Below are 25,616 nucleotides of genomic sequence, written 5' to 3'. Positions count from 1 at the left end.
AACAAAATAAAGCTAAGCAAACAGTAATATAATGATTGACATGGATACACACATTCGTTATAGTTTTTTTTTTTGTGCAGGAAAGTGCCAATTTTAAATTTATTAGATTTAAAGCTGACTTAAAAAATAAATAAAAACGGTTAAACAAAATATGTATATACATTTATAATTTCCATAAAGTACGTTAAATTTTAGCGAAATACAGTAGTAGATTTATATGCATTGCTTATTTGACCTTATTTGAATTTGTATGTACGTTTTAAACTTATTGAATTTAAAATTGGCATTTTCGAACACTTATAATTTCTAATTAAATATTTTTTACGTTTAGAGTCATATTGCTTTATGTTCTCCCAAACACACACAAAATAAGAATTTTTTAAAAAAACATAATTAGTAAATCATAAGAAAATGTATTCGAATTGTCTTAGTTCCTATCTAAAACAAAAATGTTAAATCTTAATTATAATACGGGATGAGAAAATTCAGTATGATTATATGTTTTCAGATGAAAGTGAAAAGAAAATAATAATAAAATGTAGAAATGTTATTGAAGAGATTCTATTAAATCTAAATTACTTTCAAACGCAAAAAGCCACAAAACTACAAAAGCATAAAAGTGGAAAAAAAATTAAATACATACAGTAGGACGAAACATGCATGTTGTGCAATTGTCATTTAAAATAATAATGATAATAATACTTGTCGTTTGTGTAATGGGCCGAGCCTATTATTAACGGGGCCAGCAAAGTGTGAGTCCAGGGATAGATATAGCTCCACTTCATGTCGTTTTAAGGCGTGGCCGTGACAACAAGATTCTGCAGACAAGAAGTCAAGAACTACTCTACATGATTGATTGATTTCTCTTTAAGGTTTCAAAACACAAATTTTTGTCTAAAATTGATCCAAACAAAACCCAGAAAAAGGAAAAAAAAAAAATCTTCAGACTTCAATTTGCAGAGAGAAAGAGAGAAAAGAGATGATACATTACTTTACTGTGAAATTGATATACATATATCTACACTTCGGTGGATATGATCTCCAGTTCCGCCCACCACGCCGGAGATCGACTTGGCAACGCTGCTTCCGCCGTTATTCCGGTGATCTCTCTCAGCTTAACCACCACTTCCTTCATTTCCATCTTCTGATTCAAACACTCTCTAACCACTTCCCACATCTTCTCCATCACCTCCTCCTGAAAGCTTTCCAAAGTCGGGTCTGCAACGGGATTGGTTTCGTCGTGGAGCAGATAATCCGGATCCGGGATCTTTCCGGTGATGATCTCTTGCAGAAGGGTGCCGAAGCTGACAACGTTGGTCATGGGATCAACCGGTATGGAGCTGAGGAATGTAAAGTCTGAGACTTTTGCTGCGTAATCTGTTGCCAAGTAGATTGAAGAGGAGTTGAGGTTGGTGTGTGAGATGGGTTTAGGGTTTAGATTGTGCATATGTTCTACACAGTAAGCTATTCCCATTACGATTCTCAGTCTCATTGGCCAATCCAAGTGCTCTGCGTCTTGGTCTGCAACAGATTATTACAGTTAGTTGAAAATGGAGATAGGGATGAGTCTATTGAAGAAGTGGCATTACTACTCACCATGCAGATGCTCGAAGAGGGATCCATTTGGAGCGTATTCGAAAACTAGCATTCGGTTGAAGGGTTCGTCTTCATGGCAATATCCGATTACATTGAGGAAGTTCTTGTGGCTCACTTGAGATAACCTCTGTATCTGCATTATTGGATTGTATGTGTGTTTAAAGAAGAGGAGAAATAAAACTAGAGTGCAGAAGGAGGTTTCTTATGTTACCTTCTCTTGGAACTGTGTTTCGTGATCCACTGACCAGTCTTGGAGGGAACCAGATGCGACTGCAAGAACGGCGATTTCAGAACCGGTGGAGAGAGTGCCTTTGTAAATGGTTGCGTCTGAGGATGTGGAGCCTATGATGTTACTGAAATCTTCACAGGCAGCTTCTAGTTCTGATAGCTTCAGCTTAGGAATATCTTCATAAGTCAAAGATACACTAAACTCAGTATCACCAGTCTCTGCTGTGTTAATGAATAGAGTAAAGGAAACAGTGATGAATACCTGTAATCACAGCATCTTGAAGCTGGCCACTGCTCCCAGTTGCCCCCCATGGCTTTATCATTTTTACCTTTTGGTTCCAGAGAAGAAAGAAGACCACCAATACGACCATGACGCCAACTACACCTACTAGCACTCCAACTATTATGTAAATCTTATGAGATCTCTTCTTGTTGCCATCAAGAGGCACAGCTGAAGGGTGAGGGGGTGGAGACTGAGCTGGTGGAGGGAATACTGGAGGCGGGTTTGGGGTAGTGGCTTGGCTTTCAGTAGGAGGGTTTGCACGTTTAATCCGCGGAGGGGCTTGGGATGCAGTAGGAGGGGGAAGGAAGGAAGGAAAATCTATGGGGACTTCCTCTTCCTCCGTAGGCGATGGTGAAGGAGAAGGTAACAGGGGAGCTGCATCAAAGCCTCGATTCCGACCAGGGGGAGATATCTGAAGCAGCCTGCGACCGAAGAGAAATGGTTGGCCAAAGTTGTTGTCACACAAATCCAAGGTCTCAAGCTCCTGCAATTCTGTTACCTCCTCAGGTACTTTCCCGGAAAATGAATTGTTTCTAAGGATACTGCAGACAATAACAAGGTAGTTGTAGATGCTATACGTATCTATTGTGTAGTTTTGATGAGTGTTGAAAACGATTTTTCTACTTACAGGGATTTCAAGTGAGTTAAGTTTCCAAGTTCAGGTGCAATTGTGCCTTGTAGGGAGAGATCTCTTAAATTTCTACGTTATTAAGACATCAAATTAATAAGGAAGGTGAAATTTAGAGGAACTTATCTTTTATAAAGGATTGATTTGGAATATGACTTACAAGATGACAACTCTTCCATCATGTGAACAGACAACACCAGACCAAGAACAATGAGAAAGCTCTCCCCAATTCATCAGAGCTCCAAACGGGTCTCTTTCTATTCTCTCTTTGAATTTCATTAGCGCCAATGCTGCAAAAGACTCAAGAGTTGATCCATATCAATCAGTAGTTGAATAGACTCAGAAACAAAGAAAGATGAAACAAAAAGTTAAGTACCATCTGTGCTGAAACAGAGACCAAAGGTGAGATTGTGAGGAAGAAAGAAGAGGAAGATGATGGAGAATGCTGGTCGGAGCAATCTCCACCGTTGATCGGAACTCATCCTTTTGGATTTTTTTTGTTGGAGCAGTTCAAGTCGTCGTCAAGAAAAGAAGACAAATCAATGGCTGCTCCTTTTTATATCCCACCTTCTTCATTTTCTTTTGTTTTTTTGATTTGTTGTTATTTTGAGCAACAAATTAATGACGTTTCTCCCTTTTCTTGTATATATAAAAATTTTAAACCATGGAAACATTTTACAAGTTGGAAAAATGTAAAATACAACTTTAGTTTAGATAAACACCATTTGCAACGCACGATCAAGTCTTCCCCTCTACAAATTGACCCAGTAAACCTTGACTTTGTTTTTTTCTTTTTCTTTTCATGAGCAACAACAAAATGTTTGAAGGAACCAATCCATACACAATCGTTACTGTATGCCATTTTGAACAGTTCTATTCTAATTTGAAATCTTACCTGTAAAAAGTTCACTCATTTTGGTCAAGGTATACATTTTTGGGAAGGAATGGAGCCCATTTACAATGTAATTCTAAAGTGTAAAGCCAAAAGTCTGTTACTCTCTAGTCTCTACCTTCCGGTCTGATCTAACTAAAAATATACACCAACCACTCCTTCCTCGTCTCAGCTTAATCATCATCATTGCTACTTTAATATAATACTGATGTGAAGCTACGCTGTTACCCAACTATTGGTTTGCTAAAGATTTCTTCTCAAAAAAAAAAAGGCACTCTTCTTCCAATTGCTACGTAGAGGAGAGTGATTACCGTGAGATGGCACGGAGCAAAATGCAGTGGATCTGTGAGAAGTTAAGGCGTGTAGAGGGGCAAGTGTTCCAGCATTTGGTCATAAGATATCTGAGAACTTGAGGGCACTCCTTTGGGATCTCTGGTCTTAGCCAGCACGCTGCAATCCCAACCGCTGCCTGTACTGGCGAACAAGATCCATACGCCTCCTCCCCTGTCACCATCTCCCAAAGCACCATCCCAAAGCTATACGCATTGCTCATCCAACTCTCTCTTGTCTTCTCCGGGTCTCCCGCGATTATCTGATTTCAACCATTTCACAAACTCCAGTCAACAACTGCTTTTCCTATAGAATTTACTTTATGCATAATATGGACGAGGACTATTAGTGATACTAAGATGAAGCATATGAGTAGCTAGAAGCCATCTAATCATCAAATCACCAGCCTATATCTACAGTATCATTGGCTTACGGATCAAATATGATGAGGTAAAGATAGCATATTTCCTGAAGCAAATCACTGAAGTAGAATTATGCAACAAAAGCATCAAATAAATACAGACCTCGGGTGCAAGCCATCTATAGCCATCTGTTTCGTACTCCATGGCCTCATTGACACTCTTGCATGCAGTGACTATTCCCATATCACCCAGACAGGCATTGCCCTGCTTATCTAATAGTATTCTCTGTGTGTTAAGGTCTTTATATGCAACACCATGATCACAAATGAACTGCATCCCTTCGGCTATGTCAACAGCAATTTGAAATATCACCTTGGTCTGAAGCTTCTTTTTCTTCACCACCAGTTCACGGAGTGATCCACCTTGCATCAGTTTTGTTACAACGCATAATCCATGATTTTCATCGATGCAGACACCATAAAACTGCAGAATGCTCTTGTGTCCACAGGTCATCAGCTCCAAGAAATCTCTTCGGATCTCAAACTCATATGAATTTCCCTTATCGCAGCCTTTTAGTTTCTCAATGGCCACCTTTATTCCTCTGTAAACTCCTTTGAATGAATTTGGCCCTAACTGACCACTAAACTCGAGATCATCTGAGTTCAGCAGCCATTTCCCGATATCATCACCCCCTGATTTGACGGTCTGCCATTCATCCACTGATACAGAAAACGAAGAGCTTGGAGGTGGCATTTGAAGCTGGATCCTAGTATTCAGATTTTCCAACTCATGTCTATAGCATTGATCAATGGACTCAACATCAACATCCCCAAATTCTCCTACACCCGCGTTCTGTTCTAGACAGCCGCAAAGTCCAAAAGGGAGCTTCACAGTGGTTGACTTGGGCTTCCTTACCGCAGATTTAAGGGCATTCTCTACCTTAATTTTGAACATTTTTTCTTGTCCGGACTCAACCAGAAGAAGAACAACCCCAAGAGTCAACCCTTTCTTCTCAAAGATTTGTACTTTCTTATAACAAATCGAAGCACTATCAAGACACCCTGAAATGGTTGACCATGGAAGCGAAGAACTACAAGCGTATGTGAGCTTGAACACAGAACCATGACCATCAGCTCCCTCATCACACACCTCTTGAATCACAAACACAGGATTATCATCTCCAGAAGTTTGCTCTATCAGCTTTACGTGTACAAATACATCTTTCATATCGAAACCAGTCTGACTGTAACTGTTAAACACAAAAGCAGAATCATCCACATTACTCCACAATACAACAACATACCTAGATCTAAACTGTGAATCTTCCACAAAACAATACTGATTCTGGAAAAAATTAATAATATTATTAAATTTAAGAAACCGAGAAAAATAAAATAAAAACATTGCTTTGGAAATCGAAATAGCGAAGAGTAAAAGTGACGCAACATTGCTTATGTGGTGATACCTGAGAGGCAAAGAATCGTAATGCTTCCTGAGATTAGAGACGAGCTTATCAGGCAACTGGCTTCCAGGGTACATTTTAGCAACGTTTCTCACGACATTAGCCCACACGAGCTTCCGGCCTCCTCCTCCTCCTCCTCCTCCTCCGGCGGATGCATTCTGGTTGTATCGCGCCGAATCTAGGTTGAGAGAGTTCTTGAGCGACGCGATCGCTTCGGAGACGTTGCGGCCGAGTCGCTGAAACCGCTTTTGCATAGCGGAAGAGGTCTGATCGGAAGGCGGAGCAGCTGTGAGTGACTCGGACCTGTCGTCGGAGCACATTAGGACTTGGTCTACGAAATCATCGTCGGGGCAGTTGCCGGCATTACGGGTTGACCAGCACTCGAGCGCGGAGGCCATGGCGGCGAAGCTAACAAAGTTTTGGTCTTTCTCTACTTGAAAAAACTGGCGAGTGTGAGATTTAACTAAACAAACTGTAAGCGCATACATCATCTTTGTTGTTATAAATGTTTCTTTCTTGAGTAGCATATAAGCACCAGTGGTCTAGTGGTAGAATAGTACCCTGCCACGGTACAGACCCGGGTTCGATTCCCGGCTGGTGCATTCTCTTTTTGCATTTTTTAATGCAATTTGGTATAAAACTATCTCCAACGCAGAAGAAGCTATCTGTGATATTCTTTGTAATTGAGAATGAATGGTATTATACTCTCTGAAACAAAATAAGGAGAATCTACAAGATAGATACTAGATAGAGTCTTTAACATTGGGGTAAGTCCAATGGTGGAGACTGTACAGACTGCAAATGCCCTTCTCCGTTCTCTACTAAGAAGACCATGGCCAAACCCCAGAATATATGTGAGTCGATGTGGCAGTGCATCAGCCAAGCTCCTGGATTATTGGCCACGAATCTGATAGCTACCCATCCACCTGGAGGTGTTCCGATTGTGTTTCTTCGTGGTGGGTCAATGAGGTTGAAGGAGGCTGTGTCTGTGTTTGCGTTGAAGTTACCAACACCTGTTCCAACTACGTAGAACTCATAGCCGTGGAGATGCATCGGATGATTCTCAGTGGTCACGATGCTTGTGTCTTGCAATATAATCTGTACATTTGACTTGAACTTTAGTTTGTAGGCCTTTGTTCCGCGGGTAGGCTGCCATAGCCCTCTGCTCACGTTTCCTGTATAGTCAAATGTGACAGGAGGCGTAGGAGGGAAGTCTGTGGTGAAAACACCGGCGGGGGTGCCTTGGTAATAGGCTTGCATTATGGAGTTTCGTTTGGGGAACACGAAAGACACGTTGTTGATGCTTGCGGTGAAGCGTGTTCCGTTAGGACCTTGACACCTCTGTGTGTTGGGGGTTGTGCAGTTGAATAGCCCCAAACCTACTGTGAAAAACAAGTTCTCATCAATCTCCAGGGGAACTTCTACTTTTGAAGGACTCTTCATCTGTGCTGTGAAGGCTGCTGCTGTTGCTGTGTCGTTGAATCCTGGCAGCTGCGCCAGTATTGCCCGTGCTTGTGATTTACCTAGAAGGGTAACACATGAAGCATCTTTGTATTTGAGTATTGCAGTGGTTGTGGTGTTATCAAAGGCAGCATTGGCGCTGTTGTAGGCATGTGCCGCCATGTAGTAGTGTGCTGGCGGTTGGTCTGCGGTTAGAAGCACATCAGTTGTCTGACCTGGTCCTAACATGATGACATTGGTCGAGAAAGGTTTGGTGTAGGAGGCATCGGCAGCAACCACGGTCAGCTTATGATTCGCGACACCAAAGAAGAGTTCTTGGTTCAACGCAGAGTTGATGACCCTGAGGAGGACAATTTCTCCTGACCCTACCAGAAACCTCAAAGTTTCTGCATTGTGAAAACGTATAATATTAACTAACTTAGATGTAACAGCTTTTTTGAGGGCTGGAAAGCATAAAGTAAATGTGTACCTTGGCTGGAGCATCTGTAGAGATCACCAGGCTGACCGTTGATGGTGAAAGCGTCTGAGATGTTTGGTGCTGCTCCCGTGAATTGGGCTAAGTTCAGGACATCCATGGGGTTTCTGTCCCACCACTCACCTAAGAGTAGGGTTATCTCTCTCTTGGGAATAACTGGAAAAGGGTAATGAGGAGAAGAGAGAGGAGGGCGGATGATGAGAGCGCCATACACAGTGGCTCGCAGCCATCTGCTGTGTGCATGCCACCACAAAGTACCTTCTTGATCTTCAATGGTGAACCTGTAGGTGTAACTCCCTCCTGGTTGGATTGGGCATTGGGTTATGTATTCTGGTCCATCCGCCCATGGATTCCTCATCTGTCGGATCCCATGCCTGGACATGGTCTGATTAGCAGAGCATCAAACGTTGAAAATGATTTGTTGCAGGAGAGAGTGAGTTTACCAGTGGAGGCTGATGTTGTACCGAGCTTTGTTTATGGCAGTGATGACAAGGGAATCACCGTTTCGCACCTCCAAGGTTGGCCCTGGAAACTGTCCGTTCACTGTAATCGAGTTATGAATTCTGCACAGCCTCTTCACCGGCGTCTCTTGAATCTAACCAAACACAAAAAAAAAGAACAAAACTATAAGTTGAGCATCAATGTGAGTACTAACAATGGAGGGAACAAAAAAAAAGAAGAGAAGTAGTAAACACACAACGAATTCATGTAAGTGAACTTCTGCATTGACAAGTGAAGCTACAAAAACAACCAACAACACAAAGTAGGACAGTAATTGCTCCATTGCGCTCACTTACTCTTTAGAGAAAGAGGAAGTAGATACCTTTTATAGGCAGGGGACAGAGAGCGTTTAGTCTAACCAGCAAACACGATTTGGTGTAACCACTAAACAACAAAACAAACAGTTTCTGATTTTAAATACTATGATTCTAGTTCCTGAAGATGTAGGTGAACCCCTACCAGCCTACTTTAGTACCTTCTCTTTGGTTTTTTCTCATCCTAGGGCACCAAATCTCTTTTTTTAAGGTGTTGGATCCTCTCCTTAAACCAGAAACCTTTACTATTTCCCAAATAAATAACTTCTGATTAAAGTTAACATATGCCTAATATAGACATTAGGCAGCCTAAAACAGCTGGAAAAAATTACCAATTCTACAAGTTTATGACAAAACCAAAATCTATTGCTGAGACATCATACGAATTTGCTCTTCTCGGACCCTAAATATGTCATCAATGTGTTTAAAAAAAAAAAAAAAAAACAAGAAGAAGAAAGATTGAAAGCAGTGACCTTTTAAGATCAAACATGAGACATCTGCAGTGACATCTCTGCTCCGTCAAAAGCTTTACGCCTCTCGCCATTGAAAACTCCATTAGACTACTACATTCTTATAACCCTAAGAACAAGTAAGAGCATATAAGGTAAATCTTGGTACTTTGACCAGAATCGATCATCGGAAAGCTTATTAGTTGACTTTTTAACAATCAGGAGACTCGTTCGGTAGTCGTGGAAGACGAATCAAGTGGTCAGACCGTTTGGGTGCACAGATATGTGATATTCACGTTATTTTTAAGGGCCATCATATTGGGCCGGGTCGGATTAAAAACCCAGCTAAACACTTGAAAACGTGACCCGGAAAAATACTCTTTTGTCTTTTGTCATTCTCATCTTCCCCAATTAGCCATTGACGAGACTTGACGCTACAAACACAGTCACGCTCGCTCCTGATCCCACAACGCTGTGACTTAGCCACTCCGATCATTTACTGCGTTTCACGACCATTGTATCCTCGTAATCTCCGATATATCTCAAATCGAATCGAAAACAAAAACCTAATTTTCTGTGAATTTCTAACAAAAATTAGATTTTATCGGGAGGGAGTCAGAGATGATGGGCTCAGAGAATGACCAAGAAGAGTCCAAGGAGAAGATGGAGAGTCTCTTCCTCCGCGAAGAATCTGATCCTTTGACGAGAAGCGATAAATCCAACTCTAATTCTACTTATCGCAGCGCCATGTCAACTCTCTCCGACTCGCGTCACCCGTCTATCGTCGTGACTCCGGCTGATTCCGATCCACTTTTCGCGCCGCCGTCTTACTTCAACGAATCTCGTTCTAAACCAAACGGAGGCAACAGAGACAGCTCGTCTTACCTCGAGCCTCCGTCTTACGCTGATGTTATCTTCAGCCCTTTCGATGACAATTCCGAGATCAACGGCTCGGATGATGGAGGTAGCCGTCATATTCAGTCCTCTGATTCGTTATCTAGATCTCCGTCTTCTTTGAGCTCCGATTACTTCAAGATCACTGTTTCCAGTCCTCAGAAAGAGCAAGAGTCAACGAATTCCATGATTCCTGGAGGAACGACTTACGTTACTTACCAGATTACGACTAGAACGAATCTATCTGAATACGGAGGGTCGGAGTTTAGCGTGAGGAGAAGGTTTAGAGATGTTGTTACATTGGCTGATAGATTGGCTGAGTCGTACAGAGGGTTTTGTATCCCACCGAGGCCAGATAAGAGTGTGGTTGAAAGCCAAGTGATGCAAAAGCAAGAGTTTGTGGAGCAGAGAAGAGTTGCATTGGAGAAGTACTTGCGCAGGCTTGCTTCACATCCTGTGATTAGGAACAGTGATGAGTTGAAGGTTTTTCTTCAGGCGCAAGGGAAGTTACCGTTGGCTACGAGCACTGATGTGGCTTCTAGGATGTTAGATGGTGCTGTGAAGCTGCCGAAACAGTTGTTTAGTGAAGCTTCTTCTTCGGTTGAGGTTGTTCAGCCGGCTAGAGGAGGTAGAGATTTTCTGAGATTGTTTAAAGAACTTAGACAGTCAGTATCCAATGACTGGGGTGGGCCAAAACCAGCTGTTGTTGAAGAAGATAAAGAGTTTTTGGAGAAGAAGGAGAAAATGTATGATCTTGAGCAACAGATCATTAATGCTTCACAGCAGGTAGAGATTTCATACTTGTTACTTCACGAGAGATCAGTATTTTTTTCATTTTGTTTGTTTTTTGTAGGCTGAATCCCTCGTGAAGGCACAGCAAGACATGGGGGAGACTATGGGGGAATTGGGATTAGCATTCATTAAGCTGACGAAATTTGAGAACGAAGAAGCTGTCTTCAACTCTCAAAGAGCTCGTGCCAATGATATGAAGAATTTAGCCACTTCAGCTGTAAAAGCAAGCAGATTTTACAGAGAGCTGAATTCCCAAACGGTCAAGCATTTGGTAAACTAGATACTACTAGATATATGAAGAATCTATTCAACTTTCATTCGAGCTGGGCTTTGGTTTCACTAAGAGCTCTTAATTATATATGTCAGGACACACTCCACGACTACCTTGGCCTAATGATGGCAGTCCAGGGCGCCTTTGCAGATAGATCTAGTGCTTTACTGACAGTGCAGACGCTTCTTTCTGAAATTTCTTCCCTGGAAGGAAGAGCTGAGAAGCTAGAAGCTGCATCATTGAAGGTCTTTGGCGGAGACAAATCAAGGATTAAGAAGATAGAAGAGTTAAAAGAAACCATCAAGGTCACTGAGGATTCCAAAAATGTTGCCATCAGAGAGTACGAGCAGATCAAGGTGTTCATTCAGTAATGCCCATACACAAAACAAATCTTATGCTGAGTTGAGGTCTTAATTCATGACTGTGTATATTGTGACAGGAAAATAACTGGTGTGAGGTTGAAAGGCTGGACAGGGAAAGGCGTGCAGACTTCTTGAATATGATGAAAGGGTTTGTTGTTAATCAGGTACGTTCTTATTAGTTGAGTAAGCCTCTGTCTCTTCATAGAATTAGCGAGGGAGTGGTTGCAAGAGAGCAGATCATTTAGCTCGGAAATCAACCTCACTATGTATTAGATCACAAGAATGGAAGATAAAAGTGGGTGGAACGATAGGGGATGGTGTGATTTGAGGAATTTCTTTCATGAGATGGATGCGACAAAAGGAATATGATTTAAGATTTTTGAGTGAATGCTTGAAAATTGGTGAAATCTGCTCTCTTGCAATGCTAGTGAATGCAGAGAAATCTGATTGATATTTTTGAAATATAGAGATAAGATCTGTAAAAAAGGTGTGAAAACAGAGACGTTGGTATTTAAATGTGCAGGTTGGATATGCAGAGAAGATCGCCAATGTGTGGACAAAGGTTGCTGAGGACACAAGTCAATACAATAGAGAAAGCTCTTAACATGAGAGCACCCTGTAATTTATTCTTATTCTTCAATTCATGGTTTTGGGCTTAAACCAAATTTTCGTATCTTTTTACTTTGTTGTCAAAATTCAAATCAAAAAAAATAGAAAGAGATGGTAAAAATCTTCTTTACTGACTCAAGTTTTAATGGTGAATAGTGTTTCAAAATTCCAGAAACAAACAAAGCAAGTAAGAGTGACAAAAGAATGGTTACAAATTACAACAACTCAATTGTATACAATATGAAGCAGATGTGTATGAATAATTATCACACTTTGGAAATGTGGTGTAGGAATGTGGTCTTCTTCCATAATAATATCAAACTCGAACCCGCGACATTGCAGAGGTGGCTATGGCAGCAGCAGCTGCGTTAGAGGCATTGTTGTTGAAGAATGCGAAAAGGCCAGATCCAATGGCTTCTTGTTCTTCAAGAAACAGATCTTCGGGAGCACGAAACGCTCCGTGGATAGCCACGGCCATGATCCCGACGGCTAGAGTCGACATCAAGAGCGATCCAACACTGGTCATGAACATTATCACCACAGTGCAGAGGCAGAGCATCCCTAGCGTCTCAAGATCGGAGAACGTGCGTCCACCGATGACCAATGGCTGATCAGACGGACGGAAAAAGTAGAGGAAAAGCCAAGAAGCGGCAAGGGAAGCGAGCAGGAAGAGAGCAAAAGGGTGCGAGAGAAGAGACGCGGCGAGTAAGATGGCCACTAAGGTTATGTAATTGGCTCGGAAGTAGGAAAAGTTCTTCCTTACTCGCGACGCTGCCTCCGAGAGCGATGGTGGCCTGGAAAACGCTGAACGGTCAACGAGCTCTGCCCAGGGCCTGGCGTCTGCGGAAGCATGACGGACAGAAGCTAGAACGCGAGACAAGAGGACGCGTAGAGAGCTCAGCAACTGTGGATCGCCACCGGGAAGATTATTATCAGGAGTAGTCGAAGTCGGAAGAAGAGGAGAGGCCATTGCAGCAGCAGATCTACTTCGCAGACGAAGTCAGAGAGATCTAAAAGTGAATGATGGCTTTCACGTATTTGCTGGCTGGCTTTACTTAAAACTGTCGGCTACTATCACATGTGCTTTTGCGTCTCTTTCTTTCTTTTTAAAGAAACATAAAAAATACTCTCTATGTATGCCTTTGTGTGTTTATCACATCATACTGACTTTATTCATACATGTTTCTTCATTTCCATAATTTTTATCATAATAGATAGTTAATGATATAATACTATTGTTATTTAAATTAGAGATAAAATTTTAAATGTATTTGACGTTTAGTATTTTAAAATATGTTTTACAGATTTAGTGTGAAGAGGTGTGACTTCTTTTTGGGGTAGGGATTTGGTGGTTGTGTTTTCCCTCGTAAGTTGTGATCACCGACTTGGGATCTTGAAATGCTCTCTCAACGTGTTTCCTTACACAGCAACCTGCAAATGTGCACTTGTAATAGCTCCTGCCCATGAGCCCATCACACATTTAACTTATAGCTCAAGAAGCTCAATAGCCTCCTTTTCATTCAGAATGGACTAGACAAAAAGAAACACACCTTGGATTGGGATTCCCCTTGACGACTTTCTGACCATACTTTCTCCATCTGTAGCCATCTTCAAGAATGTCTATATCACTTGTTGTCTGAACCACCACTCTTGGCTCCTTCACATTCTCTTCTCTTTTCCTGCATTCACACCCAATCCAGTCACATCTCATTGTTTTCCTACTTTTGATTTCAGTGACGTAGTTATGACTCTGCTTTACCATCTCTTGGCGTTTGCTTCATCCTCACCAATGTCATGACTGCTACTCTGATGTGCTGCTGCTACAGCGGTAGAAGCTGATCTCTTAGTAGACTGAGGCTTGGGATGATTGTGGCTTCCTTTGTAGACAATCTCAGTAATCAGACCCTTCACAAGAGACGTCTCCACTTTCTTCTTTGTGAGACAGTTTGGGTACGTGCATTTGAAGTAACTCCTCGGGTTTTCACTTCCTTTGACTTGCTTCTGCCCGTATTTACGCCAGTTGTAGCCATCATCAGAGGTTTTGTTACTCAATAGAGATTCAGATTTGGATACATCCAGTTGCGGTAAAGGTTGAGTTACCATCTGAAGATGAGATAGTTGGAACTAGATATTGTCTTAAAGATCAACAAGAAGCTAACAAACGTTCAAAAATGGGTCTTACAGATGGTAGGAACAAGGGAGGAGTTGTGTGGTTGTTAGTGAAGGAAAAATCTAACTGCTCCTTCCCATCTTCATATTTGATATCATTCTGGTCAATGAGCAAACCGTTGCTCTTCCAGTTCAGAGACTCCGCCGGAAATGTGCCTGTCGTTGGTGATGGCAAAATCTGTTTTTTTTAGGATCAAAAGAAAAGAGTAGGTAATTGTAAGGAATACGACAGAACACAATCTTGAGGAATTAAGAGTTCTAACAAAATTCCAAGAACAGAACAAAACGGTTCTTGAAGTTAAATTGGTGATGATGAAAAACAATCATAGTTTGAACAGATAGATATGATAAGAAGAGAAGAAGATAGATACGTTAGAGGAAGTGAAGAGAATAGGAGAGTCGAGAAGGTCAGCGGGAGAAACACCATTAGGCAGAGTAAAGTAAGGCGAGGGAGAGAGAGGGAGCGGTGATGGAGTTGCTGATTTGAATTTTGGGACAACTCTTTGGCGGTCGAAAGAACCCATCAATGGTTAGGTATAGTATGGGATACTACTCTTCTTTCTTCTACTTCTTCCTTAGGACACTAAAGTATGATTTGTATAGAAGAGGAAGTTTCCAGGAAAAAGCAAGCAATTATAAGAAAGATATACATGTGACTCAGTGTGAAGCGTGTGTATCCAAAACACCCAAATGCTTGACTTTTTTTTGTTGAAGGCGGCTCAAATAACATCACTTTCATGAGGCCTTGTGTTCTTCCATTTACTGAATGCCAAAACAAATATTATGTCTCAACAACTAATACCGTAAAGCAAATATTATCTAACTAGCCCAAGATGGTTAAACTTATATATATATATTGAGAATCATCTAGATAATTTATAAGAAATTAGACACGTGACTCTTTAACATTGGTGAATCTTGGATAAATGATAATGCGCAGACATATTAACCGCCTTTATTAATAAACTGTCTTTCTTATTGGTGATTCATCTGCACCGTCAATTGCGTTACCTAAAACAATTACTAACCGTAGGATCTATCTAAAATCCTAAACCGGATCTATCTGAAATTCTAAACCGGATCGGTTTTGGGTTTTCCTCCCCTCTATATATGAAAAAGTGATCGATGTCATTGCTTTGTATCCTTTTTTTTCTTGCATGCCGATGATTCTTATTGCTTTCTTTGATTATGTTTCTAATCTTTTTATCATCTCTTTAGGATTTATTAATATCTGATCAATCCTCGTTGATCTTATAATGATCAACCCTAGTTGTTGATATTCTATTGCGTCGATTTTGCGATTGATCAATCCATTGAAGTACGTTGTTTGTTATCTACGCATATATATATCTTGTATGAATCTTTTGCGTCTTTTGCTTACATATTTAGTAGAATTCGATTACTGGTTTGTATTTGGTTCGTCTTCTTCTAACTCTGTATTCTGTTTTTTGGTATTCTTGTATAGATTCCTTCTTGTTGATCAACAAGCAGAAGTCCGTGTATATCTTCTAATGAAAGAAGGAATGATCTTGTAGATGTCTGTGTTATTTTCATGTAAGTTTTGTTGCTTTTCTTTTATATGACTATCTTTTAAATCTCCTTATCTAACCGATGATCTTCTTGTTATGGTTTGGCTTGTCGTGTTCTTATCCGGGAGTGACGTTGATCCTTTAGCGCATATTTGGGATGGATTAATGTTGAGTTTTCAGGCCTGTCCATCGAGGTACATTCTTGGCTATGCCATATGTTTCTCAATCTTCTGGTTAGATATCATGTAAAATCTGGATGACAGTCTTCAGACTTATTATGTTGCGTATTTTGTCTTGTAGGTATTACGTATTAATATAGAGGCGCAGCCACGCAGGGACAAAAACACATCTGATGATCAATTCTCGTTGGTCTTATTATCAACTCTCGTTGATCTTATTACCTCTTGATAATGCTCCAATCAACTCTTGTTGATCTCATATATCATCTCTTGATGATGCTCCAATCAACTCTAGTTGATCTGATCATATCATCTCTTGATGATCCTCCAATCAACCCTCGTTGATCTTGTTATCATCTCTTGATAATGCTCCTATCAACCATCGTTGATCTTGTTATCAACTCTCGTTGATCTTGTTATCATCTCTTAATAATGCTCCAGTCAACCATCGTTGATCTTGTTATCATCTATTGATAATGCTCCTATCAACTCTCGTTGATCTTGTTATCATCTATTGATAATGCTTTATCAACTCTCGTTGATCTTGTTATCATCTCTTGATAATGCTCCAGTCAACCATCGTTGATCTTGTTATCATCTATTGATAATGCTCCTATCAACCATCGTTGATCTTATATATCATCTCCCGATGATTCCTCTCATCAAGTCTCGTTGAGAAAAAAAGGAATAAGACTTAACACTTGCAGAGGTTTTTGTTGATCTTTCCAACTGACCACAGATGTAAAAGAGAGAGTAAGGAAGGGAGTTATCTGACTTTTGCCATGACAGGTGGCTTGCTTGGTAGGTCTTTATTTTTGAACAAACCTTCGGGAGAGAAGTGTGATGGGAAGGATTGCAAGAGTTAGTTAGGCCTTTTATGTTGCAAGGGCAGAGCAACAAAGTTCGTGAAAGTGGGAAATATAGATTTTTTTTTTTTTTGTATCTTGTATTCTTGTGGGTGATGAGTAGATTGAAACTACTTGTGCAGGATCATGATGGTTGTCCGTTTAATCTAGAAACGTAACTCTTATTGGCTACAAACATCTAGAACTTGTAGACTAATCACATCACTTTCAAGAGCACTAGAGAACTACCATTTACTGAATGCCAAAACAGATATATCTAATTCTTATCTCTCAACGGCAAAGCAAAGGAGGGGACTAAGCAATTGTCATCTGATTTTAACTGTAAATAACCAAAAAAAAAAATCCACCATACAAACATTACAAAACGCTCTACTCAGCTATTTTTTTGATGGTTTTTTTTTCAAAGTCAACAACATAAGAAAAGAGATATGCTCAAAACTGAGACAAGCAGCGAGTCTAGGACAAAGTAGAACGAAATGAGTCTTGATGAAGTTTTAAGCAGCTTGTTGAGAAGCAAGTCTCTTCCTAGCTTCCTCAATGATGGTCAGCTTAATACCTTTGCCCTTTGGTAGAGACACCCATGGCTTTGTTCCTTTGCCGAGGGTGAACACATTGCCCAACCTAGTGGCAAACTCATGTCCTGTTGAGTCTTGAATGTGTATTGTCTCAAAGCTTCCCTTATGCTTCTCCCTGTTCTTAATCACACCAACACGCCCTCTGTTTCTGCCTCCTGTCACCATCACAACGTTACCCACGTCAAACTTGATGAACTCAACAATCTTGTTAGCCTCAAGGTCCAGCTTGATGGTGTCGTTAGGTTTGATGAGCGGGTCAGGGTAACGGATAGTGCGACCATCGTAAGTGTTCAGGTAAGGAATTCCCTTCTGACCAAACTGGATAGACCTAACCTTGCAGAGCTTGAACTGCGCAGGCAACAAACAACCAGACATTATACTTCTAAATTCCAATCACTATCCATATATAGTAAAGATGTTGAGAAGAACATGCAGCAAACCTTTGCTTCTTCATCCTTGATGGAGTGAAGACGGAAACGTCCCTTGGTGTCATACAGAAGACGGAAGTTCTCATTGGTCTTGGGGATGGATACAACATCTATTCCAAAATCAAAATGCAACTTAGGTCAGTGATCAATACATGCAACAAAAGGGAGGGTATAACCAAAAAAGAAACGTACCCATGAAACCAGCAGGGTAAGTCTTGTCAGTCCTAACTTTGCCATCAACTTGGATATGTCTTTGCATCAAGATCGAGATAACTTCACGGTAAGTCAGAGCATACTTCAACCTGTTCCTGATGATCAAGACAAGAGGAAGACACTCCCTCGACTTGTGAGGTCCAGAAGACGGCTTGGGAGCCTGTAAAGCAACATAAATAAACATTAACAACACATCAACAACAATACAAAGAAATGTAAGGAATGGTCTGGAAACACAAAAGGTTGGAACAATAAAACTTACGAAAGCACCACCAAGTTTGTCAAGCATCCAATGCTTGGGGGCATTAAGCCTCTTCAGATGCTTCTTCAATCCTCTTGCCTGCACAATCACATTAACACATAAAAAGGTCAAAATCAATGAATACAAAGTTATCACATTTGATACAAGCTTCGTATAAAAGACCTTGCCTAAAAGCTCAATTGTCAAAATATTACAGAACATCGCAGTTTGAACATTACAGTAACCTAAATTTCTGCAATCGAACCCCAAAAACAAAACAGAACGTACGGTCTACGGCATGAAACGAGGAAACTATATTCGCCATTGTCCTAGGAAACTAACAACACGCCAATAATCGAACATCCATGTCAAGATACAACAGAGCAGAAGAGAGATACGCACAGATTTAACATAAATTGAGAGTAAAGCAAGAAATTGAGAAGACGAACCATGTTTGCAGGTGCTCTGATTGCTTCGCGGCTGCGCCCTCAAGCTCACTCGACAATATATATCAAATGAAAAAAAAAAAGAAACTAAAACCCTAGAATTGGTCGCGTGAAACACTATTGGGCTTAATTAGTTAGTACAGGCCCATTTAAATTCTTGATTTAACCAAAGGCCCTTGAGTCAAAATCCCCCTAAATCCCTAAATTAATGTATCTTTGTTATTGAGAATTTGTTTACTTTTGTCATCGTAAATTTTATTAAAAAATTTGTTGCTGAGGTGGCACTAAGTCATTGGTAAGTAAAAATATATTCATAACGTTTTGCAAAGGCTTGACAAAGCAGGAAAACAGTAAACACCAAGCAATGCATGAGGTCCCTTTTCATAATTAAATATATATTGTGAGTTACACTTATCCACTTATCATTTCATACTAATCATGTGTTCCTTGAAGTTGTCCATTACAGGTTTGGGCAATGTGACCAATACCCTAACACCACCGTGCTTCCTCGGCAAGAAAATACAAATATCCGGCAAATATTTAGGAACCAACGGTATTATGTTCAACGATCCTCCATACCCAAAATCAACTTCGTCTAGCAATCCAAGTTGTCTCCAATCAGTGAGCAGCATGAACGCTCCGTTCCCTCCTTCACACGCTACATTCATCTTCAATGTTCTCTCTATCTTTCTTAGCTGCTCCAACACGTACTTCTTCTCCAGCGCCGCTCTTTTAGCCTCTTTGATGAGCGTCACCACATGGGACAACGGTGAGTTGTTCAGCTCTCCAGCCTTCATTGCTACATTGGCCTTGACGAATGCGTTACCGTAGTAGCCTTCCGGTAACGGTGGATCCACAATGCGGCGTATACCCACGGCCATTCCGAATAGAGATGTCCCATCGGGACTCAGCTTCAAGGCCCTGCACCTTGATCTCCAAACGTGGGCTGCAAGAATCTCTAGAGTCGTTACTTCCCCCGCAACCTTCTCCTTGAGTTGACTAATATCTTCGGGTGTCACGTTGAGTATCTCACATACCATGTCGTTGGTTGGTGTGTAGGGAGAAGTTGCCACAGAAGAGCAAGCCTCCCCGAAGTCAACCAGCTTGGGAGCTTGTCCATCCTCCACTTGCCCTACTTATATATATGCACAACTGTTAATTAGAAATCTATCACATCATAAATAAACTATAAACAATATATAAATATATTTATGTCAACTGATCCCGAAACTAAAGATGATTATTAATGCCTCTAATTAGTATAGTTGGATATAATTAGTTATATACCGTTTATGCTTAAGTTGTTAGAGGTGAGACAGTGTCTGTCCCAAACGGGGATGATGCTAGGTTGTGTCTTTCCTGCTGCGAGCTCAGTTAAGGCTTTGAAAAACTGAGACGCACCAAAACCATCACACAAGGAATGAGAGAGAGCCGTTGCAAGAGTGATCCCTCCGCATGTAAACAGAGTGATCTGCAAAGCCAGAGGGTTATAACCACCAGTCGGCTCAGCTACGTCAGAAGGTACGAGTTGGTATAAGTCTGCGTCCATGTCCTCCAAATAGTTGAGGGAAGAGAGAGTGCAGTCTGCAGTCGCCCTAACGAAGGGGACTCCTTCCACGGGACTGCACCTTAACTCTAGTCTATGGTCGTCGGATCCACGGTGAAGTTTTCCGGCGAGTGGGTAGTAATCGACAAGGGCATGAGAGAGAGCTTGCTGAAAAAGGGAAGCCGGATCGTGGACATTTTCATTGGGGGATGGTGGAGCGTAGACATAGATGGTTTTGGCGAGGGTTTCGAGGTAAGGATCGTTGTCAAATGTCGAGAGAGAAAGAGAGACTTCAGGTGTTGCCTTTGAGGGTTTCACTATAACCACTTGCGATCTCTTCACGACAAAGGGACTCGACGAACTCATGCCTTGGCTTCCCATCTCGATTTCTTTATCACATGCACTATTTGTGTGTAAAATATATATACACAATTTATAAGAAAATATAGTGGATATATTAGCTAGAGATGTGAGTTTGGTAAGATATGACTTTGAAGATAGGAAATGGAAACTGCAAAGTCAAGTCTTATTTTTATATACATACGAAATGCTTGGTTTATCCTAATCCCTTTCAACACATTTTATATTGAAGAAAAATGTAGGAAGTACTAGGCTAAAGAATTAGTCCTTCAATAACTGGCGCTATACATATAAAAATAGAGTAACGTGGTAAGCCAAATGCATCAATGGATACGTTGATGTGCGGGGGAGAGAGAAGAATGAAGAAAACGCGTTTTTTGGTTTGTGGTGGTGGTAGCCTTGTCCTCACGTATTCATCAGTATTGATCATCATTTACTCTATCTAAATATTTCCCTAGTGTATTTATTTAATTTACATTATCTTATAAAGAATTATGTTTCTATTTGGAGACCATCGACATCAAAAAATTTGAAACCGTAAAATAAAGACAAGTTTAGTAAATAAATGGCTTGTTTAGTCAGTCATAAGGAGCCACGTACGATGACATGGTCAAATATGCATACATATATAGAGATAGACTTTTAAGAGAATGATCATCAGTTAGTGGCCAGGACACGGTAATTCAAATGATGTGTTGTACCATTTAATGTAGAACAGCTCGTCTTCTCCATATGCAATAGTGTTTGTAGTAATCATTTGGGTTATCTTTCTTTCTGAATTTCAACCTGTGCAAAGCATCCCAGTGATCTCCTCAATCACCTTGTTATATCGCTTTCTATGATGATGAACCTATGACGCCAAACCATGCATCTACAACAATAAATATAGCTTTGTCTCACAGACTTGTTTTCTTTGATTATAATTTGGCCATCCACACTTCAATTATGATTGTCGTATTTGTACCATTCTCAACTCTTAAATGTATATTTTTATAAATCTCTTTTACATTTAGAACTTTACAGATCTTTTTATAAAATGAAGATTAAGTTTTAGTGAAAAAAGAAAAAAGTTTTAGTGGAAAAAATTATGAAACAAACTGAAATAGGAGACTGTCGTTTAAAAATCACATATAACCACCGAAAAGGGGAAAATAAAATAAAACCAACCATCGCGTATAGAACTATTGGGCTTAGTTAGTTAGTACAGGCCCATTTGGATTCGTGATTTAACCAAGGGCCCTGAGTTTCAAACCCTAAATTAATGCATCTTTGTTTTTGGGAAATTTTTGTTTGTTTTTGTTACACGTGACGATAAAAAAAAAAACACAAAGTAACACGTGAGCCAAGATCGGGCACTATGATTTGTTGCTGAGGTGGCACTAAATCATTGGTCAGTAAATATATTCATTACTTTTGCAAATGAATAAACACAAACCATGCGGTTCCTTTTCGTAATTAGAAAAAATATATTGTGAATTATCCATCCACTTATCATTTTTATATACTAGAGGCATAGGGTATTAATCATGTGTTCCTTGAAGTTGTCCATTGCAGGTTTGGGCAATGTGATTTGCACCCTAACACCACCGTGCTTCCTCGGCAAGAAAATACAAATATCAGACACCAAAGGTATTATGCTCAACGATCCTCCATACCCAAAATCAACTTTGTTTAGCAGTCCAAGGTGCCTCCAATCAGTGAGCAGAAATAACGCACCGTTCCCTCCTTCACACGCTACCTTCATCTTCAACTTTCTCTCTATCTTTCTTAGCTGCTCCGACACGTAACTCTTCTCCAGCGCCGCTCTTTTAGCCTCTTTGATGAGAGTCACAACATGGGACAACGGTGAGTTATTCAGCTCGCTAACCTTCATGACTATATTGGCCATGACGAATGCATTTCCGTAGTAGCCTTCCGGTAACGGTGGATCCACGATGCGGCGTATACCCACGGCCATTCCAAATTGAGAGGTCCCATCGAGATTCAACTTCAAGGCCCTGCACCTTGATCTCCAGACGTGAGCCGCAAGAATCTCTAGAGTTGTGACCTCCCCCTCAACCTTCTCCTTGAGCTGAGTGATCTCTTCCGATGTCACGTTGAGTATCTCACATACCATGTCGTTGCTTGGTGTGTAGGGAGAAATTGCCACAGGAGAGCAAGCCTCCTCGAAGTTAACCAGCTTGGGAGCTTGTCCCTGCTCCACTTGCCCTACTTATATATATGTACAAGTACAATTGTTAATTAGAAATCTCTCACATGCATTATAAATTTTTAAAAATATATATATATATATATATATATATATATAATTAATATACGGAGCAATCTATTTATTGACAACTGATATTGATCTGAAACTAAAGATGATTTTTAATGCCTCTAATTATTGTATTTCGATATAGTGAGTTAATTAATATATATACCGGTTACACTAAAGTTGTTAGGGGTGAGACAGTGTCTGTCCCAAACGGGGATGATGCTAGGTTGTTTCTTTCCTTCTGCGAGCTCAGTTAAGGCTTTGAAAAACTGAGACGCACCAAAACCATCACACAAGGAGTGAGAGAGAGCCGCTGCAAAAGTGATCCCTCCGCATGCAAACAGAGTGATCTGCAGAGCCAGAGGGTTGTAACCACCAGACCGCACAGCTACGTCGGAAGGTACGAGTTGGTATAAGTCTGCATCCGTGTCCTCCAAATAGTTGAGGGAAGAGAGAGTGCAGTCTGCTGTCGCCCTAACAAAGGGGACTCCCTCCGCAGGACTGCACCTCAACTCTAGTCTATGGTCATGGGATCCCCGGTGAAGTTTTCCGGCGAGAGGGTAATAATAGACAAGAGCATGAGCGAGAGCTTGCTGAAAAAGGGAAGCCGGATCGTGGACATCGGCTTTGGAGGATGGTGGAGCGTAGACATAGATGGTTTTGGCCAGGGATTCCAGGTTAGGATCGTTGTCGAGTGTTGAGAGAGAAAGAGAGACATCAGGTGTCGCATTTGAGGGTTTCACTATAACCACTTGCGATCTCTTCACCGTCAAGGGACTCGATGAACTCATGCCTTGGCTTCCCAATTTCGGGTTCTTTGTCACGTGCACTATTTGTGTACACAATTTGTAAGTTATAGGGGATACATATATTAGCTAGAAATCTGAGTTGGTAAGATATGACTTTGAAGATATGGAAACTGTAAAGTCAAGTCTTATAATATACATAAAAAATACCTGGTTTTATAAATCCCTTTCAGCACTTTTTATATTGAAAAGAAAAAGTATAGCTGTATAGGAAGGAAGTGCTAAAGAGTTAGTCCTTCAATAAGTGGAGCTGTGTATGTAAAAATAGAGTAACGTGGTAACTGGTAAGTCAAATGCATCGATGGATACGTTAAGTCGTTGATGTGCGGGGGAGAGAGAATGAAGTAAACGCGTTTTTGGTTTGTGGTGGTGGTAGCCTTGTCCTCACGTATTCATCACTCACCATCATTTGCTCTATCTAAAAATTTCCTAGTGGCTTTATTTAATGTACATTATTTTATATAAATTATGTTTCTATTTGGAGAACATCGACATCAAATCTTTTGAAACTGTAAAATAAAGACAAGATTAGTAAGTCAGTCATGGGGAGCCACCTACTATGACATGGTCACATATGCATGTATATAGAGAGTGACTTAAGAGAATGTTCATCAGTTAGTGGTCGGTACACGGTAATTCAATAAATATAGCTTCGCTCAAAGACTTGTTCTATTTCATTCTAATTTGGCCCATCCACACTTTATGATTGTATTAGTTAGCACCATTATCAACCCATATTTCTGTCGATTTATATTTTTATAAATTTCATTTTGTGGTTATTTTTATAAAATGAAGTTTGAATTGTAGTGAAAAAGTTATGAAACAGACTAAAATCTATGATGTGGTAGAAAGTGATCCTTAATAATAAAATTTCAAGATTTGTTCTGTATGTTACTTTTAAATAATATATATTTTCATAGATATTAAGATGATATATTTTCAAAAACACCTCTTTTTCTACGTCACTTTTCAAAAATACCATTTCATGTTGTTCATTTTCAAAATAACCATTTTTATTATACAAAATAACTAAATTATAAATCTTAAATTCCAAATACTAAACTCTACCCACTTAAAACTATACCCTAAATGTAAAATAGAAAATTCAAACCTTAAAAACAATCATACAAATTAATTTAATATATTGTAATTGTGTAAAAAAAATAAAAAATGAAAATGTTCAATAAAAGTTTATTTTTAAAAAGAGTGTCTCAAAAAGGGTATTTCTGACAAATTCTCTATTAAGAAAATAATTCTATTTTTTTTTGTCATCTTAAGAAATAGTTCATTACAGCTTATTTTAAAATCTAATTCATAATAGAAAAAGCTTTATAATAATTATAAATTTACAGTGTGTAATTAATTACATGAGATGCTATGACAAAATAGTTAAAAATATTAAACTTTGAATGATGGTTTATAATTATAAATATTAAATATATGATGAATAGTTTTAAAAAAAATTAACATAAGTCAAAAATATTAGAAAATAGTTAAAAATTGCTACAATCATATTTTGAATCTTCCCGAGCAGAGAGGTGTACAAGTCTTCAATTCATAATTATGATTTGAGGCTCAATCCAAGACAAACCTAGAGATTTTACGAATTGGTTTTAACAATCAACTGCGTTATTAAATAGGAGGTTTTATCGTCGGCACAAAAAAAAAACAAAACAAAAAGGCTTTATCGTCGACAAAAAAAAAAGAAAGTAGGAGGCTTTATTAGTGTTTTAAAATCATATAAAATCACCAAAAAGGGATAATAAAATAAAAGCAAACGATCGCAACGGTGCATAATAGCGCATTAGGTGGACAATCCCACGGGCAACATATGCCCTCTGTCTAGTCACCTTCCACGCAATTATTAAATTATAAATAAATCTTATATTAGATTTTTTTTCTTTTTTTTTTTTTAATTAACAAAATAAAATAAGAATCTGAAAAATATAAATAAAAGACGAAAAAAATTGATAGACAGAGAGAGGAGCAGAACTGAGTCCACTGGTCAAAGCAGAGAGAGAGAGATCCAAACTTGTTCCTCTTCTCTTGTTTCGAATTCGTCTCTCAACTCGGCTTCATCTCATATAGAGAA

The 25,616-nt window shown here is 39.8% G+C and overlaps 9 protein-coding genes and 1 non-coding gene across 14 annotated transcripts; 2 read left to right on the top strand and 8 right to left on the bottom strand.

The window, feature by feature from the left end:
* Window positions 1–832: 832 nt before the first annotated feature.
* On the bottom strand, window positions 833–3,358 carry LOC104734729 (protein MALE DISCOVERER 2). The gene is made up of 7 exons (XM_010454365.3): window positions 3,112–3,358; window positions 2,896–3,025; window positions 2,736–2,807; window positions 2,087–2,649; window positions 1,808–2,001; window positions 1,597–1,729; window positions 833–1,521 (listed from the first exon to the last, which is right to left on the bottom strand). Exons 1-7 carry the CDS (start codon window positions 3,215–3,217, stop codon window positions 1,019–1,021), a joined length of 1,701 nt encoding a protein of 566 aa, XP_010452667.1. The 5' UTR covers window positions 3,218–3,358; the 3' UTR covers window positions 833–1,018.
* A 136-nt stretch (window positions 3,359–3,494) lies between these two features.
* On the bottom strand, window positions 3,495–6,276 carry LOC104734730 (uncharacterized). The gene is made up of 3 exons (XM_087482153.1): window positions 5,785–6,276; window positions 4,482–5,568; window positions 3,495–4,219 (listed from the first exon to the last, which is right to left on the bottom strand). Exons 1-3 carry the CDS (start codon window positions 6,270–6,272, stop codon window positions 3,935–3,937), a joined length of 1,860 nt encoding a protein of 619 aa, XP_087338279.1. The 5' UTR covers window positions 6,273–6,276; the 3' UTR covers window positions 3,495–3,934.
* A 36-nt stretch (window positions 6,277–6,312) lies between these two features.
* Window positions 6,313–6,383, top strand: TRNAG-GCC (transfer RNA glycine (anticodon GCC)). Its single transcript has one exon. It is a non-coding gene; the product is annotated as a tRNA-Gly (tRNA).
* Window positions 6,384–6,445: 62 nt separating this feature from the next.
* Window positions 6,446–10,184, bottom strand: LOC104734728 (laccase-13). Of its 2 annotated transcripts, none has more exons than XM_010454364.2 (4): window positions 9,006–10,184; window positions 8,161–8,312; window positions 7,712–8,091; window positions 6,446–7,628 (listed from the first exon to the last, which is right to left on the bottom strand). In XM_010454364.2, the coding sequence occupies exons 3-4, from the start codon at window positions 8,073–8,075 to the stop codon at window positions 6,538–6,540; spliced, it is 1,455 nt and encodes a 484-aa protein (XP_010452666.2). In that variant the 5' UTR covers window positions 8,076–8,091; window positions 8,161–8,312; window positions 9,006–10,184; the 3' UTR covers window positions 6,446–6,537. The 2 variants fall into 2 exon arrangements, with proteins under 2 accessions (XP_010452666.2, XP_010452665.2); XM_010454363.3 differs by having other exon boundaries at window positions 8,415–9,256.
* On the top strand, window positions 9,366–11,975 carry LOC104734727 (sorting nexin 2B). Its single transcript, XM_010454362.3, has 5 exons — window positions 9,366–10,661; window positions 10,729–10,938; window positions 11,034–11,294; window positions 11,378–11,464; window positions 11,824–11,975. The coding sequence occupies exons 1-5, from the start codon at window positions 9,603–9,605 to the stop codon at window positions 11,902–11,904; spliced, it is 1,698 nt and encodes a 565-aa protein (XP_010452664.1). The 5' UTR covers window positions 9,366–9,602; the 3' UTR covers window positions 11,905–11,975.
* A 46-nt stretch (window positions 11,976–12,021) lies between these two features.
* Window positions 12,022–12,879, bottom strand: LOC104734726 (PRA1 family protein B6). Its single transcript, XM_010454361.3, has one exon. The coding sequence runs from the start codon at window positions 12,877–12,879 to the stop codon at window positions 12,226–12,228; it is 654 nt and encodes a 217-aa protein (XP_010452663.1). The 3' UTR covers window positions 12,022–12,225.
* Window positions 12,022–14,770, bottom strand: LOC104734725 (putative WRKY transcription factor 26). 2 transcript variants are annotated; one of them, XM_010454358.3, is made up of 5 exons: window positions 14,450–14,770; window positions 14,092–14,256; window positions 13,669–14,012; window positions 13,460–13,588; window positions 12,022–13,366 (listed from the first exon to the last, which is right to left on the bottom strand). In XM_010454358.3, exons 1-5 carry the CDS (start codon window positions 14,600–14,602, stop codon window positions 13,216–13,218), a joined length of 942 nt encoding a protein of 313 aa, XP_010452660.1. In that variant the 5' UTR covers window positions 14,603–14,770; the 3' UTR covers window positions 12,022–13,215. The 2 variants fall into 2 exon arrangements, with proteins under 2 accessions (XP_010452660.1, XP_010452661.1); XM_010454359.3 differs by having other exon boundaries at window positions 12,022–13,340; window positions 14,450–14,747.
* A 2,172-nt stretch (window positions 14,771–16,942) lies between these two features.
* Window positions 16,943–18,652, bottom strand: LOC104734724 (small ribosomal subunit protein eS4x). Its single transcript, XM_010454357.3, has 5 exons — window positions 18,559–18,652; window positions 18,131–18,208; window positions 17,848–18,028; window positions 17,668–17,765; window positions 16,943–17,575 (listed from the first exon to the last, which is right to left on the bottom strand). The coding sequence occupies exons 1-5, from the start codon at window positions 18,559–18,561 to the stop codon at window positions 17,147–17,149; spliced, it is 789 nt and encodes a 262-aa protein (XP_010452659.1). The 5' UTR covers window positions 18,562–18,652; the 3' UTR covers window positions 16,943–17,146.
* Window positions 18,653–18,847: 195 nt separating this feature from the next.
* LOC104734721 (spermidine coumaroyl-CoA acyltransferase-like) lies at window positions 18,848–20,749 on the bottom strand. 2 transcript variants are annotated; one of them, XM_087482155.1, is made up of 2 exons: window positions 19,843–20,749; window positions 18,848–19,687 (listed from the first exon to the last, which is right to left on the bottom strand). In XM_087482155.1, exons 1-2 carry the CDS (start codon window positions 20,480–20,482, stop codon window positions 18,978–18,980), a joined length of 1,350 nt encoding a protein of 449 aa, XP_087338281.1. In that variant the 5' UTR covers window positions 20,483–20,749; the 3' UTR covers window positions 18,848–18,977. The 2 variants fall into 2 exon arrangements, with proteins under 2 accessions (XP_087338281.1, XP_087338280.1); XM_087482154.1 differs by having other exon boundaries at window positions 18,848–19,690; window positions 19,843–20,608.
* A 1,099-nt stretch (window positions 20,750–21,848) lies between these two features.
* On the bottom strand, window positions 21,849–23,612 carry LOC104734720 (spermidine sinapoyl-CoA acyltransferase-like). 2 transcript variants are annotated; one of them, XM_087482698.1, is made up of 2 exons: window positions 22,885–23,612; window positions 21,849–22,672 (listed from the first exon to the last, which is right to left on the bottom strand). In XM_087482698.1, the coding sequence occupies exons 1-2, from the start codon at window positions 23,507–23,509 to the stop codon at window positions 21,966–21,968; spliced, it is 1,332 nt and encodes a 443-aa protein (XP_087338824.1). In that variant the 5' UTR covers window positions 23,510–23,612; the 3' UTR covers window positions 21,849–21,965. The 2 variants fall into 2 exon arrangements, with proteins under 2 accessions (XP_087338824.1, XP_010452655.3); XM_010454353.3 differs by having other exon boundaries at window positions 21,849–22,669; window positions 22,885–23,610.
* Window positions 23,613–25,616: the final 2,004 nt, after the last annotated feature.

This window comes from Camelina sativa, chromosome 13 (genome assembly GCF_030686135.1).
Source record: "Camelina sativa cultivar CO46 ecotype springtype chromosome 13, ASM3068613v1".
In the NCBI taxonomy this organism is placed as follows: Eukaryota; Viridiplantae; Streptophyta; class Magnoliopsida; order Brassicales; family Brassicaceae; genus Camelina; species Camelina sativa.
The sequence above is the reverse complement of the archived record's forward strand: the minus strand, read 5'-3'. Positions and strand labels throughout refer to the sequence as shown.

Coding starts and splice junctions, on each gene's coding strand:
- LOC104734724 (XM_010454357.3), bottom strand. Junction 18,029..18,130: donor ACAAACTTGGTGGTGCTTTC/GTAAGTTTTATT, acceptor GTTGCTTTACAG/GCTCCCAAGCCGTCTTCTGG. Junction 17,766..17,847: donor TTACCCTGCTGGTTTCATGG/GTACGTTTCTTT, acceptor ATTTTGGAATAG/ATGTTGTATCCATCCCCAAG.
- LOC104734727 (XM_010454362.3), top strand. CDS start 9,603: ATGATGGGCTCAGAGAATGACCAAGAAGAGTCCAAGGAGAAGATGGAG. Junction 10,662..10,728: donor TCATTAATGCTTCACAGCAG/GTAGAGATTTCA, acceptor TGTTTTTTGTAG/GCTGAATCCCTCGTGAAGGC. Junction 11,465..11,823: donor AAGGGTTTGTTGTTAATCAG/GTACGTTCTTAT, acceptor TTAAATGTGCAG/GTTGGATATGCAGAGAAGAT.
- LOC104734721 (XM_087482154.1), bottom strand. CDS start 20,482: ATGGGAAGCCAAGGCATGAGTTCGTCGAGTCCCTTTGTCGTGAAGAGA. Junction 19,691..19,842: donor TAACAACTTAAGCATAAACG/GTATATAACTAA, acceptor CATATATATAAG/TAGGGCAAGTGGAGGATGGA.
- LOC104734720 (XM_087482698.1), bottom strand. CDS start 23,509: ATGAGTTCATCGAGTCCCTTGACGGTGAAGAGATCGCAAGTGGTTATA. Junction 22,673..22,884: donor TAACAACTTTAGTGTAACCG/GTATATATATTA, acceptor CATATATATAAG/TAGGGCAAGTGGAGCAGGGA.
- LOC104734728 (XM_010454363.3), bottom strand. CDS start 8,501: ATGGAGCAATTACTGTCCTACTTTGTGTTGTTGGTTGTTTTTGTAGCT. Junction 8,313..8,414: donor TTCACTTACATGAATTCGTT/GTGTGTTTACTA, acceptor GTGTTTGGTTAG/ATTCAAGAGACGCCGGTGAA. Junction 7,629..7,711: donor CTACAGATGCTCCAGCCAAG/GTACACATTTAC, acceptor TTCACAATGCAG/AAACTTTGAGGTTTCTGGTA.
- LOC104734729 (XM_010454365.3), bottom strand. CDS start 3,217: ATGAGTTCCGATCAACGGTGGAGATTGCTCCGACCAGCATTCTCCATC. Junction 2,002..2,086: donor TCAAGATGCTGTGATTACAG/GTATTCATCACT, acceptor TGACTTATGAAG/ATATTCCTAAGCTGAAGCTA. Junction 1,522..1,596: donor CCTCTTCGAGCATCTGCATG/GTGAGTAGTAAT, acceptor AATCTGTTGCAG/ACCAAGACGCAGAGCACTTG.
- LOC104734726 (XM_010454361.3), bottom strand. CDS start 12,879: ATGGCCTCTCCTCTTCTTCCGACTTCGACTACTCCTGATAATAATCTT.
- LOC104734730 (XM_087482153.1), bottom strand. CDS start 6,272: ATGATGTATGCGCTTACAGTTTGTTTAGTTAAATCTCACACTCGCCAG. Junction 5,569..5,784: donor TACGATTCTTTGCCTCTCAG/GTATCACCACAT, acceptor TGTGTTTAACAG/TTACAGTCAGACTGGTTTCG. Junction 4,220..4,481: donor ATAGATGGCTTGCACCCGAG/GTCTGTATTTAT, acceptor GGTTGAAATCAG/ATAATCGCGGGAGACCCGGA.
- LOC104734725 (XM_010454358.3), bottom strand. CDS start 14,602: ATGGGTTCTTTCGACCGCCAAAGAGTTGTCCCAAAATTCAAATCAGCA. Junction 14,013..14,091: donor CTCCCTTGTTCCTACCATCT/GTAAGACCCATT, acceptor TCTCATCTTCAG/ATGGTAACTCAACCTTTACC. Junction 13,589..13,668: donor GAAGCAAACGCCAAGAGATG/GTAAAGCAGAGT, acceptor GTGTGAATGCAG/GAAAAGAGAAGAGAATGTGA.